Below are 20,756 nucleotides of genomic sequence, written 5' to 3'. Positions count from 1 at the left end.
GCTGCCGTACCTGAAATACTACTGGGGGGGGGGGGGGGAGATCAATAGCACCATGTGTCTTCGGGACATCAATAACTCACACACCTATAAATTGAAACAAATCCATCGTAAACACAACCAAAAGCAGTACTCCCATCGGAGGTGAATCTCCTTTTCGGGGGTAATGATGAGATATGACCAAAACTCACCGGGTCCCAGACCAGGGGCGGTGCATTGTGTCTTGCACGCTTCTCGTTGTGGGCTGCCAAACAGCGTGGCCCGAACGTTTCTGCAACGTATTATCATTATCAACTTCTCACTAAGCCAAGTAACAACGTGATGTCACATTAGCAGGTCATTCGGGGATGACCACGACTGGAGTTGAACGATCAGAAATGTTGGTAAGACTTTTCTTTTGGAAAGTACGGTTCCACTTGGCTTCATAAAGAACCGTCTGATCACAGTAAATACACATATGTACCATACCGTATTCATAAAGTGACTGAATATTTGATCATAACGAACGTTCAGCTCACCATCTTGTTCTCCACCTGCAAAACAGACAAAAAACGTTATTTAGATGACGCTAACTTATCCAATTGGTTGAGTAATTTTTGTATTGTGTACCTCTGAACTTCATCGATGTGACGGGAGCTATCGCGTGTACACGTATTTCACTGAAGCTGCGGCAAGTTGACGGCTGTCCTACGAGCTATGTACCAGTGAAAAATCATGATGTATAACACACATACATACACACACACTCAAAGTCACGTTCATACATGATAAAGAAAGATGTTACCTGTACACGTGTGTCCATCTCCCTCATACCCAGTGTTGCACGTACAGACCTGGCCGGTCCCAGGGGCCGGAACGTCTGCACAGGCAGCATTGGCATTGCATGGGTTGGGATCGCATCCATCGATATCTGCAGAGAAGTGTAAATGTGAGTACATATGTGAGGTCATGTATTTAACTGAAGATGCGGCACGTTGACGGCTCGCCGTGGGTACCGGTACAAAACCGTCAAAGTCTGACTCTAAACCTGCCCTGAAGTTCCAAAGCAAGCCGCTAGGGTGCCCAACTCTATACCATTTACTCTATGTCCTACAAGCTATCTACCAGTGAAAAATCATGATGTAACACACATGCATGTACATACACACTCAAAGTCACATTCACATATGATAAAGATGATGTTACCTGTACACGTGTATCCATCTCCCTCGTACCCAGTGTTGCACGTACAGACCTGACCGGTCCCAGGGGCCGGAATGTCTGTACAGGCAGCATTGGCATCACACGGGTCGCCAGCACATCCATCGATATCTGCAGAGAAGTGTAAATGTGAGTACATATGTGAGGTCATGTATTTCACTGAAGCTGCGGCACGTTGACGGCTAGCGGTGGGTACCGGCCGTACAAAACCGTTTTTTCTTGTTGGACCAACTCTATACCATTTACTCTCTGTCCTACGAGCTATCTACCAGTGAAAAATCATGATGTAACACACATACATACACACACACTCAAAGTCACATTCATACACGATAAAGAATGATGTTACCTGTACATGTGTGTCCATCTCCCTCATACCCAGTGTTACACGTACAGACCTGACCGGTCCCAGGGGCCGGAATGTCTGTACAGGCAGCATTGGCATCGCATGGGTTGGGATCGCATCCATCGATATCTGCAAAGAAGTGTAAATGTGAGTACATATGTGAGGTCATGTAGATCAATCAGGCCAATCAGATGGAGCAATACAAACAAGAAAATAAGGAGTATGCAGGCATTGGCCAATCAAAAGGAGCGAAACATATGCCAGAGCAGAGGGAATAAGTACAGACTGCAAGAGGGGGATGGCTCCTTCTGTTAGCATTGGTAATGAGTTAAAGACTGCAGTGTTTCGAATATTTTCTGTGGAAATTTTGGTTTCAAAATGCAATCTGTAATCTCCTTACAAAAGTGTGTACCAAAGAACAAATGTGAATTTTCAGAAATTCGACAACGGAACTCACACGTATAGTACCAAGAGATCTATGCGTCATACAGGATATTGCAAGTTTGGATAGGATATATGATAATAACGTTAATGACCCGCCTGTTCCTCGGTGTACATGATGTTTCATTCGGTGGTAATTATAGCAAAGGACCAGGCGTTATGACACCATATACACCTCGGGGCGAGTCATTAACCCTTAATTCAATCATTCCCAATGTCTTTCAATTATCTTTCAATGATTTCTCAAGGTCTTTCAATAGTCTTTCAATCTCCATGGTCTCTCATTGAAAAATGATCTCTCAATGATTTCAAGAGTCCCCATGACTCCCAAGATTATCCGACGATGATCCTAAAGTATTTGAGTGATGTTTTAATGATTCCCTAGGCCTTACCAACAACACAGCCCCCAATGGTCTTGTTGCAGCAGGCCCCGGCGAACGTGTCGATGTCCTCGCTTGTCCCACAGAGCGTCTTGACGCGGTCGCAAAGTGGTTGGGCTAAGTAGTCTTTACACTCCTCCTCTATGATAAAGCATTAGAGTAAAGAGTCTCAAATGCTTTACAGTGAAGGATGAAGCTAAGTGTGGTTTTGGAGGCTTAAAGGTCGTCTAAATGTTGTCATTTGTAGTTGTCATCGGGAGGGTACCATTGAGAGAGTTTCATTTTATCTGTATATACATGTTTAGTCGTGGCGCTAATTCAAATTTGTTTACTTTGAGTTTGTTATAACTACGTCTTAACTGTGTCAACACTTAAAAACAAAATATTGAGAAAAATGTCACAAGACTTCCTGCAATCAGTCTGCGACAACATGCTCGAGTCCAATGTTAAGGTCTGTTTGTTTGCTTGCTTATTTCGCACATAAAAATCAATAACAATTAAGTAAATAAAAGTGCCAGAGGAGGGGGGAACGTGACTGAGTCCTTACCTTCAGTTGATTGACACAGCCCACACGTCTTTTCGCAGTCATTATGCACAAAGTCGTACACGCAGGAGTGTACCGCTTTCCAGTACCGACAGGAACACTCGTCTCCAAACGAGTCCCTACAGGTGTTCCGGGATCGGGCCTGGGTTTGGTCATAGAAACATGAATTGATATCTTTATTTGCAATTTCGGTCCCAGCCCTCCTGCTTGTCGATCACCATCCGGCCGTCGGGCTATCACATCCGCATTCAGCCCGTTCGAAATAGTTCGATTTACTCGAAGGAAGCCTGTGTGATACAACTTCGAACCTGCGTGATACATATAGAATACAACACGGTGTATTCCGTATCACCCGAGGTATCAGCCCGACCGCGGGTCCGGATCGCCCGACGGCCGAAGGCCGGAGGGTGATCCGACCCGCGGGAGGGCTGGGACCGAGGATCATGCAGAATACACCATGTTGTATTTTATTCATGTCATACCCACCTGAGAAAACCCATGTTTTGATGCGAAATGCGCCAGATAGAAGTTGAACAAATTTGGTGCCCTCGAGCAAAAAGTGTTGCAACAGCAATGTTCCAACGTCCGAATCAGGCATTGAATTGCCAACCGGACGCTCGAAATGGTTCGATTTACTCCAAGAAAGCCTGTGTGATACGCCTTTCGAACCTGTGTGATACGAGAGTTATGGCCCGGTCCGGAACACCCGTATCGAACGTTTTCGCGTCACAGGTATGACATAAGGAAAGTTATCACACGGTCCTGAACACCTGTATCCAACGTTTTCGCGGCCCAGGTATGACATAATCTATATTAAGCACGAGCTTCGAAGTTATATTGAACGAATTTCCATCGAATAATTCGAAACGCACTTCGCGTGCCCCGCTGTCGCAAATCTAAATACCGGATTCGGACGTTGGAATTTATGTTTCAATTTTTGTTCAATGACATCAAATTTCTTCAACTTCTGGCTCATCTTCCAGTGAAATGCGTGTTTTTATCCAGCCATACATGGATCGCCCTCCGGCTGATAGCTCGAGTGATACGGAATGTACGGTGTTGTATTCTGTCGGCCTTACCTCTCTTTTCTTGCGATCCTCCGGGCCCTCGGCCTCCATGGTCCTCGCCTCCAGGAGGATCTCCGCCACTTCCTTCGGCAGCTCTGGAGTCTCCAAAGACTGCTTCGGATCGGGCAGAACCGGTTCTACCAAACACATGATGGAGGTAGGATGTACTACAGTGCTATGGAACCAGTCAATGTCTGATGTTGTGACCTTTCTTGTGATTAAACGGGCATCTGAATATTTCTGCTGGCACAAAACACGCACGCACGCATGCACGCTCGCACGCACACACTTGGATTTACGCGACCCTTGCGTTCGTAATTGAACAATAATACAGGATGTAATTTAGAACACGCAAAACATACAACAGAAGGAGATACAATACAAATAAAAAAGTTCAGAAAAATTCCGCCTGTCAAATCTTTGATCTTTCGGCAGGCGAAGCGCTTTCGCAGCCTCTATTGGAAAATGAATGTTAGGAAAGCGACCCTACAACTTACCACCGGTTTCTTCTTCGGCTGGGGCACCCTTCACAGCGACCACGAAGAAGCAGAAGGCCAGCAAAGTAACCAGCGGGCGCATCTTGGATGTCTGTCGGCTCTTCTGCGATGTGGTACCGCTTAGAGACGGGTGGCTCGCACTCTTCCTAGGTCTGATGACCAACTGAAGACGCGCTCTGAGCGGAGACGAGGACTGCCTTGCTTTATACTCATATCTTATCGCTCATTGGCTGATATGTTGTGGAGCAACGGTTATATTTTGAAATTGTTCCTTGGGAGAACATGAAGACAAGACCAACTAAGATGAAAAAAGATGCCATCCAAATAGTGTATTTAAAGTGTTCCCGTAGCAGTAGAGAACTTTTATCACGTCGCAATATTGAACTATTAACGTGAACATCAGAAGTAGAAAGTAGACACAAGAAAATGTTGAAAAAAAGGTCACTGAACAAGCTGATCAAAACAGCACTTTCTCACAAAGGTTCGTAAATTTACACATTTACATGACTAGCAACGTTTAGATTCAGGATCAAAGACTTTAACCTTCTAAAACAAACATTCTTTCATTAACAGCAGCAAACAGTCCTGCTGCAGTCCTACAGTGATGAACCATTGTTGTGCCATGACACAAGTCAAGTCGCCGAAGTAGAACGTTCATTGTCCCGTACGCTGTTCTGGGCACATGGCAACAATGCCAAGGTTGACAAGAAAAGAACTAGAAGGATGCACCTGGCATTGATAACTTTGGATGGTGAGTTAGTGTGTGATAATCGGCATTGCTTGTGTCTTCCCGCAGAATCATATACAAATAACACAATTTTTGTGTGTGACACGCAATTAAAGTTACTTGTGACGGTTTCCAAATTTTATCCGCTTGCTTCAGTAACTGATACCTTGCACATATAACTGAATGGATGTCAAAACTTCATTCACACCTAGGACATTTTCAAGATAGTAGTATCAGAATTGTCCCAAAGCACTTCAGAAAAGGATGATTGTGAGTATGTCAAAATTCGTTGACAATGCTTGAAATGGAACCTAATCTCCAGCAGGCCATCACGCGTAAAGCTCGCGTATTTTATACCAAAGTAATAATTTAAGCTAGGGGCACAACCCGCCGTACGTGCTTTTTGTACGTTTTTTAGGTCACATCCGCCACGTTTTTCTGAAAACGTGGAGAAGGACTGGCAAGAGCAGGGAGGGAGTACGTCTCAACGCACGTCACTCGCATGGTTGCGCAAGGTGTAAGTATGCGGGCTACACGCCACGCCTGGCCGTGAGCCGGTTGCGTGCATCGTTCGTTGCGCAAGTGGTAAGTGCTTACAACGTACAATCTCCGTGCGATTGCCACGTTACCGTGTGCAGGCCCTACTTACACGTGCTGCGTACGTACGGTTTCCTTATTTGCTTTATGGGACACGCGCGCCTCCCGTACAATGGCAGAGAATGTTCGACATGCACGTAGAGGTCTGCGGCGTGTCTGCGAGCTCCCAAATCCGTTGGATTCCGTACGATTTCATACGGAGGCGGCACTTACCACGTACGGATCCCAAAAGATTACCCACGCAGTTGCACGTACGGCGGTAGCTTTACATATATTCTACGGATGCTTAGGCGCACAATCAAAGATGACTGTGTGATTTATGTGGTGGAGGAAAACTACGAACTTCAAGACTAATTCTTTCCTCCCCCAGCAGCGTAGATCCAGGCCTTTAGGTTCTATATATAGGACAAGCAGGGTCAGGGGTAGGAGGAACCCCTTTCATCCTTGGTCGGAAGTCCTCCTAGGAGACGGAAACTCCAAACATCAAACCTGCATCTGCTGGGGCCGTCTTACACGTTGCATACAGTTGCCCCTGTAGGAGGTGCGCCAGTGGACGAGAGGGTGGAGAAGGAAGTGCACACCCCTACTTCACCTTAAAAAGTCAGACGGGCCGCCTTAAACCCACCCTGTCTGCCTACCATTGTCTTCCGAGACAGACGGATGCCAAAAATAGGACAAGAAAATCAGGAGAATGCAGAAGGGATGTTCATGGTAGTAGAACGTTCATTGACCTGCTCGGTCGGTCATGGAGCTGTCTTGACATGTACGGATACGCTGGTATGAGCACATAGTAAGAAGTGCAAGGTTGCACCTTTACCAAGGAAGGCAAGACATGGTACTAGCTTGGCAATCGTACATATATGGCAACCGTACTAGTAATCCCATCTAAGGTTAAGTGCACAACCCGCCCTGCGTGCAAATACGTGCTGCCTACGTGCCAAAACGTGGGCAATCTTTGGGGATCCGACTCTCTTGATGAAGACCGTGGACCATTAGAGGTGAGGTGATGTGAGATAGAAGGATTGGGGTTCAGTGAAATAGTAAAAGAGATATCCTGACTTTTAAATTGTACACAAGTTCCCTAGTTTTCGATATTTGAATAGAAGCATTCAATTAGCCCAGAAAAATTCATATTCATGCAATATATATGTTAACCAGTAAGTTCTATTCTTGAATAGTGAGAAGTTGAACTTGTACGTAATTAGTATACATTAGCTATCCACACGCACACTCCTACATGTACATGCACATTTTGTATATCATTGTTCTAAGAAACACTTTGTCACCATGATCTGTACTCAGGTTGCAATTTAGAACATAAATGTGTCATAAAGGTCTTTCATTCATTCAAATAGTAGACGACATTCATCAATGATCACGAGTCACACTTGGCATAGTATTTCCACACTCTATTTATTTTGAATAGCATAGTACAGAGTCATTTTAATGTTATAGGTATAGGTGAATATCTATTAATACATATTATTGAAGCCACAGCAAAGTGCCGGTATTTGTAGTTCGTATGAGTTTCAATCTAACAGAAAACATTGTAATGTTAAGCTAATTGTTATGTTAAACTCTATGAACATCTATGGTATATGCCATTATGTGTTATTTATATAATTATAGTGCAGTCGACCTGGAAACTCCCTGGTGAATGTGTTAGAATTAGGGCTGCAAATCGTTGTTAACAGAAAAATAATGTCTCCAATTATAGATTTATATTTTACATTTATATGTAGATCGGTATCGTTGTCGTTGGCCATGCGTAGTGTCGTTGTGCCATAGGTGGTAGGCCACCGAGTTTTTGTTGAAATCACTGTTGCCCTGTAAACAGAATCATTGTACTTACAACAAACACTAAAAGATGGTGTATTCGGTCTACTGAATCATGCATTACTTGTTCATTAACAGTAACACATATGCGTGTGCCTGGGCTGTTGAAAGCTGAGACAAATTTGCTAAGAACATATGTGGATTGAATGGGTACTGAAGGCACAATTCAAGATTGGTGAGTACTAGTGCTGATCATGAACAGCAAGTTCCGAACGCGTTGACCGTCCAAAGAACTAGAATAGGAGTTTGTTTTGTCTACAGACAAAGCAACAGCAGTTTCAGCATAGCTCAGTGGTCTATATCACCCATTGTTTAACCAAGTATGATGTCTCGACCAGATGTGGCATTTTGTCTAGATCTCGACATTTCTGTTGAATGCAGCCGTCTGGTATACGTTGCCAGTTTTCTGGTAGTAGCAGACCAGGATGTTGTTGGGTTTGTTGTCAGATCTGCCACAGCCAACTGAGCCTGAGTTTTTCCACACCATCTGAAAAACCCACGGAGAGATTTCCCATTACAGTTTCGTGATTTAAAGTCGAGATGCATGTTTGCAAAAAGCAATTGCGTGGTGAAGGAAATAAACTCTGTGCATGTGTTCGTACATGTATGTGCGTGTGTGTGTGTAAGTGTTTGTGCATGTGTATTAACATCTATCAATCAACATATGTATGATATATACGTCTATGTTTTATCAATCATTCAGTCGGTCTATTCCTTCATGTATGTACGATATCGTTGAGAAAGTCAATACAAAAAGTAATTTGTACTAGAGGCTGCAACAGTGCAGTGACCATTGAATGAACGAAGATTTAAAATTATAATTTTCTTTCTTTCTATCTTCCGTTAGTGCCCACGATCATGACAATGATGATTATGGAACGTACACAATGTACGTACCAATTGTAAGTATGATCCACTCGCACAGGGAATGACCCTTACTCTTTTCAATAATTGTGATGGGTTACGTGCCCGAGGTGTGGCCCTCCCCGAACTCGGAATCTCCATTTAACGTCCTATCTGAGGAACAGCCCTAGCTGAAGGTGCACTTTTTTCACCTGAGTGAAGTGAGGAAATTTAAGGTCCCAATCCCAAGTGCACAGGATCGGTGACATGAACCCGGGACGTGTTGGGCCTGAGTCCAAAGCGCAGCCGCTTACGCCACACGATCTCCGCATTTTTACCTTGCATCATGCTCGAAATCAGGGATCACTCATCTCCAACTTTGGTCACTGTATAGTGATGGGTACCGGTACAGAAAATTCCAGGTCCAGGTATGGTCCAGGTCCAGAGGATCAGGTCCAGGTCCGGACCCAGAAGCGGCGGCAGCAAATTTCGTTTGGGGGGTGGGGGTGGTGGTGGCGAACTTTTACTGACAGAACTTTGCGGCGCATGTAGCACCGAAGGCGCTACCCGTCGCGCCGGGTGGTCCGGGGGCATGCTCCCCCGGGAAAATTTGAAATCTTGACCCTCTAAAACGCAATTTCCTGCGTTTCGACGGGCAAATTTTGCTGCCAGACTAAGCTAACTTTGATGACAATTCTGTTGGAAAGACACATGATTTTAGCGAGGGCGATGCCCCCAAATCTATTCACGATTTCGAGTGCCGAAGGTGCAAGCTGTCGCAAGGTTGGTCTGGGGAAGTTTTAAAATCTGCACCCTCTGAAACGCCATTTTCTGTATTTTGAAGGACAAATTTTGCTGAGGGACTATGCTAAATCTAATGACATTTTTGTCAAAGAAAGAGATGTCTGCGGGCGATGACCCACGCCTCAACAAATTTTCACCATGTCGTTGTGAGCGCCGGAGGCACAAGTCATCTCTAGGGAGGTCCGGAGAAAATTTTGAAATCTTGACCGTCATTTCTTGCGTTTTCAGGCGTAAATCTTGCCGTTAGACTAGCGTGATTTAATGAAATTTCCATCATCAAAATAATACACAAGGTTTCAGCTTGATTTTTTTTTTGGGGGGGGGGGGGGAGGGCGACCCCCCCCAACATATTTTTCAGGGGTGGGGGGTTTGGGCAGCCGCCGAGCCAAACTCTGGGACCTGAACCTGGACCTTATCATCTGTGAAAACTTGTGAATGAGCCATACTCAAAACAATGGTTCATTTTGCTACATAGGATTCTGTTTGGCGAGAATCTGACGTCCATTGATGTTTTAAAATCCCATCCGAGTCATGTAAACAACACTGACCGCCAATGTTTTAGACTAAGTTTGACTGTAGAAGCCTGGTAAAAATAGTTACCAATTACCCTCTACTTCACCCTTGTTCTTTTCTTGGATCTGTAATCTGCTCATTTTCGAATCGGTCAAATCATCCGGTACACTGATGGCACAAACAAACTAATGTTTTCAACAAGAAAAAACGGTTTTGAACCCGTACACTACCGGTACCCACCCCTATCACTGTTTTTTCAGTAATTGATGCTTAGTGGAAAGAGAGTCATGGAAGGAGAGAAGCCATCCTTGCTGACCTGAGTGAAGTGGCCGTACAGCCTGATGCCCCGATAGGAGACAGGCTGTCCCCTCCCCCGCATTCGTTTATAGTCCGACTTCTCGGCATACCAGGCCTCAATGGGGTTCTTGTACTTACTGCTCCCAGTACAGTCCGGGGCTTGCGACCAGGTCCAGTACAGGCTCTCACCATGCCTGGGGAAAACACCGCGATAATGTAAATTTGATGTAATGAGTTACATGGATATACATGCCCAGGGGGGGGGGGGGGGTCGGGGGAAGAACCCCCCTAGGCTACACGATCAAAGGTCCGCTTTTTCACGCTCGAAGGTCAACTTTTTCATGTCAAGATTTTTTTCAAAGGCATGACTGATTTGCATTTTTCACTGATAGACATTTCATTCAATCTTAGTGAGTCTATTAGTAAAATTTGCCCCGGAAAGTGCAGGAAATGGCTCCCGGACCTCCATTGTAAAGCCTCGCGCCTATACGTTGCTCATACGGCCTTCATATACAGGCTATTGTGACTGCACCCTAAAGACTAGGTAGAAGATGTTGACTTACACGATGTTCTTTCCGTTCACAGCCCAGGTACGCTCAGCCCGTGAGGAGTGAATGAGCGGGTAACGTCTCGGGTTCGCGTCGTATTCGGCCTTCAGCTTCTTGGCGTACCGTGCGGCCTCTTGTGCACACATCTGTAGAATGGAAATGTCTTACTGTTAATGGGGAAAAGTTTGCGAGGATTTACTTTTGTGGTGGGATGGGGGTGGGTATCGGCCTGTTCTGCTGCCGTACCTGAAAATACTACTAAGCGGGCCAAAAGCACCATGTATCTTCGGGACATCAACAACTCACACACCTATAAATTGAATTATAGATGCAAACACACCAACACAACCAAAAGCAGTACTCCCATCGGAGGTGAATCTCCTTTTCGGGGGTAATTATGAGATATGAACAAAACTGGTACTCACCGGGTCCCAGGTCAGGGGCGGTGCATTGTGTCGTGCACGCTTCTCGTTGTGGGCTTCCAAGCAGTGTTGCGCGAACTCGTCTGTCACTGGCTCTGTGTAAAACGTTACAACGATACATCAACAACAAAGGTGTCAAGAAGATAGAGCATCTAAGTACTTTTCATTGCCGAATGACTAATGGTGTCAATAAGACTAAGTAATCAGTTTGAAAGTTCAACAGTTACTGTGTTTTTGTACAAATAATTCTGAAACAAAGTGTCATTTTCAACACGTCGTGGGTGGGCGGGTGAAACATAAAAGCTAAGCATAAGATTTGTTATTAAGATTTTGTACTTCGTCCAGGCTAGCGTGGTTGACCTCCGTGGTGGGGGCTTCTGAGTGCGTCGTGTGAGGTCAGAGTTCGAAGGCTTAAAGGTCCAAGTTAAGAACAAAAGCGAAGTAGAGGAGAGTTGACAGTCATTTTTACCAACCTTCTACGGTCAGACTTGGTCTAAATCAGAGGCAGTACTAGTTAGTGTTGTTTACATGAAGATATTATTTCAAAACGCCAATGAACGTCGGATACCCCACCGAAAAGAATCTTTTGTAGTGAAATGGACCATTGTTGAGTGTCGCACATTCATAAGTTTCACAGATAATCAGGTCCAGGTTCATGTCCGGACCAGCTGGACCTGAACCTCTGGACCTGAACCGGACACGGACCTGAATTTTCTGTACCAGTACCCAGCCCTATTGACGGCATTGCTGCGTCCAAGAGATTGTGCAGAAAGCTCAACGTTTTGTGGGTAAACACGCTTTGTTTGTTTTGTTGTGTTTTATTCATACTTGTATGTTTTGTATGATATTCCGTCATGGACACAAGGGTAACACAAATCCAATTTAGAATGCAATGACGACACCGAAGTGCCGCATCTTCCGTGAGATATCTGCTTCAGTCCCACCCACCGATCGCTAGACTTGAGCCATCTAATTCTTTTTTAGAAGAAGAGATGTAGTATGTGCTCGACATCTAAAATGTTAGAGACACAATATGCGTAGAGATTTCTGGATCATGATATGATATAATATGTCATCATTCGGGAATCTTACTTTGGCCATGTTGATTCGACCGAAGGTCTTTCAAATGTCTTTCATTGATTCCAAAGGTCTTTCAAAGATGGTTGAAGTATTTCAATGATCTTTCAATGATTCGTTAAGGTTGTCAATTATCCTTCAATAGCCCCCAATGCGTTCTAATGACAATTCAACCATTCCCAATGTCTTTCAATAATCTTTCAATCTCCATGGTCTCTCACTGAAAAATGATCTCTCAATGATTTCCAAAGTCTCAATGACTCCCAAAATGCTCTGACGATGATCCCAACGTATTTAAGTGATGTTTCAATGATTCCCTAGACCTTACCGACCTTACCAGGACATCTCCCAATGGTCTTGTTGCAGCAGGCCTCGGCTAACGTCTTCATTTCCTGGCTTGTCTCTTGGTACGTCTTAACTCGCTCGCAAACTTGTTGGGCTAAGAAGTCTGTACACTCCTCTATGATAAAGCATTAGAGCAAAGAGTCTGTCAATTTTGTACCTCAAATGCTTTACAGTGAAGGATGAAGTTAAGTGCACTTCATCATAGATTGCACCATGAATGATAAAAATATCCATTACATCAGTTTATAGCAAAGTCCGTCACTATGAATACATAAAGCGCACTGCGTTTTGACAAACCGCCTATATAGACTAACCCACACAATCCTGCAATTCCACCATTAGTGAGAAGCATGCAGGAAGGTGTGCTCTACAAAACCGGTTGAATACCGACTTTGCTCTCTATGTTACGTTACTTTGTGCTATTAGATATTTCACCATTGGATGGAGGTTTACACTTGGGCTTTAAAAAAACAACATATGAAATGTTTTATTGCAAATTGTTGCCCATGGGGCTAATTTCAAGTGAACACAATCAAATACATAAACAAATAATGTAAATTCTAACATACAAAGATTAACTGCTTGTATGTATATACAGAATATCGAGTACGATTCTAAAACCTACGTTACTATTGCAGGGTTTGACTTCTTTTTTGAAAACAGTTGAAAATGAAATGTCCCCCATTTTCTATGATAGATCGATTCGATGATCTTAGCAGAAGGTGTGTCTTTTAAAAATCAATTGATATATTGAATTATGTCAATGTCTAACTATGTCTTAAACTGTCTCAACACTTGAATGAAAAACAAAATAGTGAGAAAAAATATCGCAAGATCAAGACTTCCTGCAATCAGTCTGGGATACCAAAAACGTTACAGTTTGTCTGATGATTTAGCACATAAAAAACAACAACAATTAAGTATAGAAAAATAAATAAATGTGTGACTGTCCCACAAATACGTCGAGTTTGCGATCGTACGACAGTCGTGCGACGTACGTGACTGAGTCCTTACCTTCAGTAGATGGACACAGCCCACACGACTTCTGGCATTCAGTATGCATAAAGTCGATCGTGAAGCGATTAGTTGCAGTGCATAAGCCTGACGCTGCCCAGTACCGACAGGAACACTCGTCTCTGTAGAGGTCCTCACAGGTGTCTGCCGATTCTTCTGCGGGTTGGGCCTGGGTTTGGTCACAGAAACATGAATTGGTTTTCAATCTCGGCCCCAGCCCTCCCGCGGGTCGATCACCATCCGGCTGCCGGGCTATCCCACCCGCGGTCGGGCCGTACCTCGGGTGATACGGAATACCGCGCGTTGTACTCTATATGCATTGCACGGGCTTCGAAGTTATATTGAACGAATTTCCATCGAAAGTAAATTCGAACGGACTTCGCGTGCGCCGCTGAGGCAAATTTGAATACCGGATTTGGACGTTGGAATTTAGGTTACAATTTTTGTTAAAAAACATCCAGCCTCCGGCACATTTTCCAGTGAAATGCGTATTATTTTCCCTGCCCTACAGGGATTGCCCTCCGCCGGCTGGTAGCTCGAGTGATATGGAATTAACGCTGTTGTATTCCGTCGTCCTTACCTCTCTTTTTTTGCGATCCTCAGGCCCCTCGGCCTCCTTGATCCTCGCTTCCAGGAGGATCTCCTCCACCTCCTCCGGCAGCTCCGGAGTCTCCACACCGCGGTTCGGATCCGGCAGGACCGCCTCTACAAAACACATGATGGAGACACGAGGGGTGATCAAGTTACGGCCTCACCCAAAAATGATAAGCACAACTCAGATTTCGAAGCATAGATGTCAAGTATGAAGTCTTTTATGGATGTGTAACAAAATTCAAGTCATTATGATCATTACTTTGCAGGCAACACCCAGTAATGGTAGTTAAAGAGAGAAGGGAAAAAAACATACCAACTTGCTCTGCTCGAAGTCAGACTACACCCACTCCTTTCTACTTGAAATACGAAAGGAATCATTATCTAACTTCTGACAATGTCTTTTACTAATTTATATAATGGGGAACTCGACCACACATGTCTGATCTGAGTTCACCCTTTTTTTTTTTCTCGCCACTTACCTATTGATTTTCAAAAAGGCGTTCCCTGGAAAGTAATGACTGCAATGATATGAAATTTGGAGGATATTGATAAAAGTCTTCATACTATGAGTTGTGTTTGTTATCAAATTTCTGGGTGAGGCCGAAAACCTATTGATCTCACCCCGTAGGAGATACTATAGCGCTATGGAACCAGTCAATCTGAGTATTTCTGCCGGTACAAAAACACGCATGCACACACGCACACACTTGGATTTACGTGACCCTTGCGTTCGTAATTGAACAATAATACAGGATGTAATTTAGAAGATGCAAAACATACAACAGAAGGAGATACAATACATACAAAAAAAGTTCAGAAAAATTCGACCTGTCAAATCTTTGATCTCTCGGCAGGCGCTGCCTCTATTGGAAAAGGAATGTTAGGAAAGCGACTGGAATCCCTACAACTTACCACCGGTTTCTTCTTCGGCTGGGGCACTCTTCACAGCGACCACGAGGAAGTAGAAGGCCAGCAAAGTAACCAGCGGGCGCATCTTGGATGTCTGTCGGCTCTCCTGCGATGTGGTACCGCTTAGAGACGGGTGGCTCGCACTCTTCCTAGGTCTGATGACCAACTGAAGACGCACTCTGAGCGGAGACGAGGACTGCCTTGTTTTATACCCATATCTTATCGCTCATTGGCTGATATGTTGTGGAGCAACGGTTATATTTTGAAATAGTTCCTTGGGAGAACATGAAGACAAGACCAACTAAAGGTCATTGAACAAACTGATCAAGACAGCACATTCTCACAAAGGTTCGTAAATTTATGCACGGCTAGCAACGTTTGGACTCAGGATCAAAGACATTCTAAAACAAACATGTTTGCATCATTTTTCATGCTTGCATTATTTTTCATGTTTGCAGACAGTCCTGCTGCAGTCCTACAGTGATGAACCATTGTTGTGCCATGACACAAGTCAAGTCGCCGAAGTAGAACGTTCATTGCCCCGAACGCTGTTCTGGGCACATGGCAACAATGCCAAGGTTGACAAGAAACGAACTAGAAGGATGCACCTGGCATTGATAACTTTGGATGGTGAGTTAGTGTGTGATAGTCGGCATTGCTTGTGTCTTCCCGCAGAATCATATACAAATAACACAATTTTTGTGTGTGACGCGCAAAAACTGGATGAAATTGTGAAATTTGGTAACGGTCAAAATAAAGCTGTCTAAACGTTTGACCGTTTCCAAATTTTATCCGCTTGCTTCAGTAACTGATACCTTGCATCTAATTGCCTGGATGTCAAAACTTCATTCCTCGGATATTTTCAAGATAGTAGTATCAGAATTGTCCCGATGCACTTCAGAAACGGATGGTTTTAAGTCTGTGATAATTAGAAATTCCAATGCTTGAAATGGAACCAAATCTCCGGCAAGTACCTTTCCCAATGGCACAAGATCGGTGACACGCAGCCGGATTCGAACTCGAGATAGGTTGATAGGTTAGAGTTATGGATCAAACTTTTTAGGGTTTGGGTTAGATAGGGATAAGTTAGGTTTAAACTTTAAACACTCATATCTCGTGAGCAAAGCACAATTTAGCCTCCAAGCAGACGTAGACGTGTCAGCTGGATGAAAAAGAGAACAATTTGGCCAAATAGCGACAAATGTGTTGCCATGGGATTTCAGCCTTTTGCACTCTATCCAGCTATCCGCCGGCCAGTCAGTTCACTTCTAAGCCAATGAACTCCTACTAGACTTTTCCAAACTTGGCCAAAGTCCCCTATTACTACACGGCAATGCCTGAGTCTGGTAGAGATTAAGCACAATTATTGACCTCCGTTTTCTACTACAACTATGTACCAAGACACCTTGATTTCAAATGATATGGAGTTTGACCCGCTAGAAGATAGGCAAGGGTTACGGATTTTTAAGGTTCGGTCAAATGGGGCTACTAGTAGTTGTTGCCATACATGGTACCATGTACGATTGCCGAGTTAATACCAAGTCTTTGGTACATGTATAGCCGCACACGTTTAAAATAGTTCCATGACCGAACGATTAGGTCAATGAACGTTCTACTAGAGTGAATATCCCTCCTGCATTCTCCTGATTTGCTTGTCCTAGAAAGGACTAAATCTACGCTGTTGGGAGAGGAAGGAATTCGTCTTGTCTCTTGAAGTTTGTGGTTTTCATCCACCACATAGATCACACACAGTCATCTTTGATTACTACGGCTAAGCATCCGTAGAATATATGTCAACATTTCTTTCGTATGAAATGCGTGACCTTCACGCATGCTTTAAGGTTTGCTTTAATAGATATTGGGTGTGAATGAAGGTTTAACATCCGGGCACTAAGGTAGATGTCCATACTTATTTAGGTTCTTATTTATTTCTTTTGTTAACTTTATATGAATTTGTAATAAGATAATATAGGAAGGCCTTCTTATAAGCTGTATGCTTTTGGCCTCCCTTGCACTATTCATGTTTCATAATTCACTAATATGTACATATTGTTGTTGTTTTTAAAGTGCGAAACAAATAAACAAGGTATCAGTTACTGAAGCAGACTGCAATTATGACGGGATATCGGTGGAAGACATCAGAGTTTTTCAGCATCAGGGCAATTAACACCTGGAACAGTCTCCCCGCGGATGTTGTTACTACCGAATCTGTCAACGCCTTCACGTCAAAGCTGGACAGTCACTGGAGGGGGGGGGGGTGCTCAAGTACACGCATAACCCAACATAAACTCTCATTTTACACTCTCCCTTTTACAAACTCTGGACACTAGTTTTTAGAAGCGGAAAGTTACTGCCTCTTATCCGATGCCGTTGATATGATATGATATGATATATGATCTGACATTAAATGATATGATATGATATGATATGATATGAAGACTTGATTCATGTACGCCACTCAAATTATGATACGTGTCACGATTGATGCGATTTCACAATTTATTTCATGTCTTGGCTATTACAGTTATTCTAAGATAATACAATATAATGTCGTAGATTTTAAGAAAGAAGCAATTCTTAATGCAAATTTTGTATCACTTCAGGCATATGCAAAAGAGCGAGATTACATTAGAAACATTTTGAATGGCGGAGAGAAAATATCTAAATGTTAACAGATAACAAATTATTTGCGATATGGCAACCTTAAGCATGTAAGGATAGTTCACCTTTATCCACGGGGTAACCTACATGTAAATCCGTTATTTCAAAGGAAACCTAGGTATCTAGGGATATCAAATCTACGGGCGGTGGGTTCAATTGCAATATTTTCAAAATGTTGTTGTTTGAAACCGTCATCCGTAGACTAGATTTTCGTAAGTACCCTGTTTTTCAAAACAATTGATATAGGTTATCCCGCGGATAATAAAAGGTGTTTTAGCGTTTTGTCAAAACACATTACGACAGCTAAAAAATTTGAATAAGATACGTCAGAGTATTACATAGACAACAAAGTAAAACTTATTTTTGTAACCTGGAAGACATTAATTAGCTTCGGAGATAGAGCTATAAGGAAGGAGGTTTACTTCTCCGTATATATTTGTTATTAGTATTACAAGTTATACATTCAGATCATGGTCGTAATCGTGGTCGGGCGGGATGTGACGTCAGGTCGGATGTGACGTCAGGCCGGATGTGACGTGTCGTCTAAATTTTGACATTTTTGTTGAACGCACTCGTTCTGAGCCGGTTGCCGGCCGTTTCGTACATGCAGACGAGGATGTGGTTCCCTGTGTTACCGGACCTGCCACAGCCAACGCCGACAGAAGCTTTCCACACCAGCTGAAGTAAGAACAAGAAAAGTTGAATGTTTTCGATGAAGGTTTTGATAATTTCAAACATGCGTCAAACAAGAGTTATCGACTACCGAATAAAGCACAACCATATAGCATGAGATATTAAACAGACCCGTATCACTGCAGTGCCATAGAAAGCCGACAGGGGGTCAGATTATAAATCTAATCATTTCCACTTTTCGTCTTACCCTATCAACATACCAAATATAAAACCAATCCATCTAGTCATTACTTAACACTGTGGCAAGTGCTGTGGAAAACATGACTTCCATTTTTCAGCACTAAAGAAATGACAAGAATATAAATCCTTGCTGACCTGAGTGAAGTGGCCGTACTTCCTAATGCCTCTGGAAGTAACAGGCCGCCGGTTGTAATTCCGCCAGGATTTGTAGTACTTCAGCTCGTCATACCAGGCCTCAACGGCGTTCGTGTACTTGCTAACCCCAGAACACGACGGCGCGGACGAAAAGGTCCAGAACAGGTTCTCTCCGTGCCTAGAGTCAAGACGTCGATAGTGGTGTTATCATTGTGGCTTTGTGGTTGAAGAATCGTTGAAGAATCTAAAGGTGGGTTCACACGTGCGCATATATTCAAGTCCGTATGAGATCCATATGGAGGTCTTATTAGTCTCTACCAGGCTCCACAGGTCACTATTCAAATAATAAAGATTGGACTGATAACATGCAAGACGGGTTAGCTGGATCACGAACTATACTCCTCGTCCAGCTAACTGCTTTGGCATGTTACGCATCCATATTTGTCCAATTTCTCCTATTTTCTCAGTAAGCTGTGAGGCCTGGTAGCTAGACGACAAGGACTCCATGCGAACCTCATACGGACTTGAATATATACGCACCCCCTTAACGGTTTTGAGTCAGAATTCCTGGCAGGCAGGCCCCAATGGTGTGATCATGAGGTGCGTTTTGCGCTTGCGACTGCATAATGCCAATGAATGAATGACCTTTATTGTACATTTGTGCTCAAACAAGCTATTACAGGTCGTAGCGCTAGTGATAAGGTACACTTTTGACAAAAAAGGTTACCGTATCTTATTATCTCTACATATGCTAATACATTCTAGTATAAGTTTAACTTCTTCTCGCTTCTTAAAACAGTTATAAACATAAGGACAGATGGAATCAATAATGTATGGTTTATCTAAGTGCATGAGAAATATGAATTCATAAAGACCCCATTGAGCACTGAGCACTTAAAAGATCCCCTCGCGCTTCTGGAGAAGATTCGGGATCCATAACCTTACAGTCCTGTCTTACTTAGCACATACTTACTGTACAAAGCTGCTGTGTTACGGGTTACAAAACAAACAAACAAACAAACAAGCAGGCTTACACGACGTTCTTCCCGTCCACAGCCCAGGTACGCTCGGCCCGTGAGGAGTGCTTGAGCCTGAGAACTCTCGGGTTCGCGTCGTATATGGCCTTCAGCTTCTTGGCATACTTAGTTGCCTCTTGTGCACACGTCTAAGATAAAAAAAGTTTCGACGTCTTAGTCGTTAGATTAAGAAGGCATACATGCACGGAATTAGAAAAACAGGATTCTCGTTTTGTAAAAATTCTCGTTTTGTAAAATCGAGAAAAAGAATCGAGAAAATTGTACCCCACGCCATCACAAATGTAAAATGTGTATCTGCTTGGTGCTGAGTGCATCTGGACTTAATTATGAAAGCTCAATAAATGCACTCAGCACCAAGCAGATGCACATTGTTACACAAGCAAGAAATAGAGTGACATGCCAAATCACACGCCTGAAATTGCGATTTAAAAAAATAATAATTCGCAGTTTGCAAAATGGCACAACTCAGTGAAAATCCTTTTGTATCACTGCAGATCTGTTTATGGTGAATTTTCATTCATGGTATTTTGGTTATTAATTCAGTGGCCACGCTGCGATTTCCAATAAGGTTATCTTGTATCGAAACAGAGTCCTGCATTCCGGGCGCAGACGATTTGTTTGGCTCATGTGGGCTTCATATCCAAATTCATTGCAGGTCAGTGTGATCGCGAAGGAGAATTAGTACAGATTCGCAAAGATGGCGCAATTTCCTAGCGTATAAGCACAGTCCAGTAAGAAGAAACAGTTGCTTACCTTGCACCAGCGAAAGTCAGGGGCGTCGTGAAGGTGACGCTTCGCGTTGTGATTGTCCAAACAGCTTTGTTCGAATGCTGTATCAAACAAAATATAACAACAAATCAATGCCTTAAACATAAACACGCATTATCCCTATTGATACCTGTTTACGATTTACGTTTGATAGAAATAGTGTCGTTAACAAGAACAGTTAGGAGAATAGGAAACATTACATTTGTCTTATCAATTGGGTTTGATTTGATTTTAGAAATCGATAAAAGATTTTTTATCTCACCAGTCAGTCCGCCCAAGGAGCT

The 20,756-nt window shown here is 43.4% G+C and overlaps 2 protein-coding genes and 1 long non-coding RNA gene across 3 annotated transcripts in view; all 3 read right to left on the bottom strand.

Annotated features, from left to right (window-relative positions):
* Positions 1–5,251, bottom strand: part of LOC118413643 (delta-like protein 1) — a 6,486-nt gene extending 1,235 nt beyond the window's left edge. The window contains exons 1-9 of the mRNA XM_035817169.1: positions 4,473–5,251; positions 3,988–4,112; positions 2,912–3,050; positions 2,377–2,505; positions 1,601–1,672; positions 1,183–1,308; positions 782–907; positions 516–530; positions 189–268 (exon numbers count right to left, since the gene is read on the bottom strand). Coding sequence (XP_035673062.1) covers positions 189–268; positions 516–530; positions 782–907; positions 1,183–1,308; positions 1,601–1,672; positions 2,377–2,505; positions 2,912–3,050; positions 3,988–4,112; positions 4,473–4,554 — 894 coding nt within the window. The 5' untranslated portion in view covers positions 4,555–5,251. The remainder of the gene's footprint in view (positions 1–188; positions 269–515; positions 531–781; positions 908–1,182; positions 1,309–1,600; positions 1,673–2,376; positions 2,506–2,911; positions 3,051–3,987; positions 4,113–4,472) is intronic.
* A 1,939-nt stretch (positions 5,252–7,190) lies between these two features.
* Positions 7,191–15,207, bottom strand: LOC118414723 (protein PRY2-like). Its single transcript, XM_035818925.1, has 8 exons — positions 15,002–15,207; positions 14,076–14,200; positions 13,496–13,664; positions 12,474–12,596; positions 11,063–11,154; positions 10,653–10,783; positions 10,109–10,283; positions 7,191–8,119 (listed from the first exon to the last, which is right to left on the bottom strand). The coding sequence occupies exons 1-8, from the start codon at positions 15,081–15,083 to the stop codon at positions 7,985–7,987; spliced, it is 1,032 nt and encodes a 343-aa protein (XP_035674818.1). The 5' UTR covers positions 15,084–15,207; the 3' UTR covers positions 7,191–7,984.
* A 2,276-nt stretch (positions 15,208–17,483) lies between these two features.
* On the bottom strand, positions 17,484–19,855 carry LOC118414724. The gene is made up of 3 exons (XR_004831017.1): positions 19,702–19,855; positions 18,668–18,845; positions 17,484–18,337 (listed from the first exon to the last, which is right to left on the bottom strand). It is a non-coding gene; the product is annotated as an uncharacterized LOC118414724 (long non-coding RNA).
* Positions 19,856–20,756: the final 901 nt, after the last annotated feature.

The sequence above is a fragment of the Branchiostoma floridae genome, chromosome 4, assembly GCF_000003815.2.
Source record: "Branchiostoma floridae strain S238N-H82 chromosome 4, Bfl_VNyyK, whole genome shotgun sequence".
In the NCBI taxonomy this organism is placed as follows: domain Eukaryota; kingdom Metazoa; phylum Chordata; class Leptocardii; order Amphioxiformes; family Branchiostomatidae; genus Branchiostoma; species Branchiostoma floridae.
Note: the sequence above shows the minus strand (reverse complement) of the source record. Positions and strands in the feature narration are given on the sequence as shown.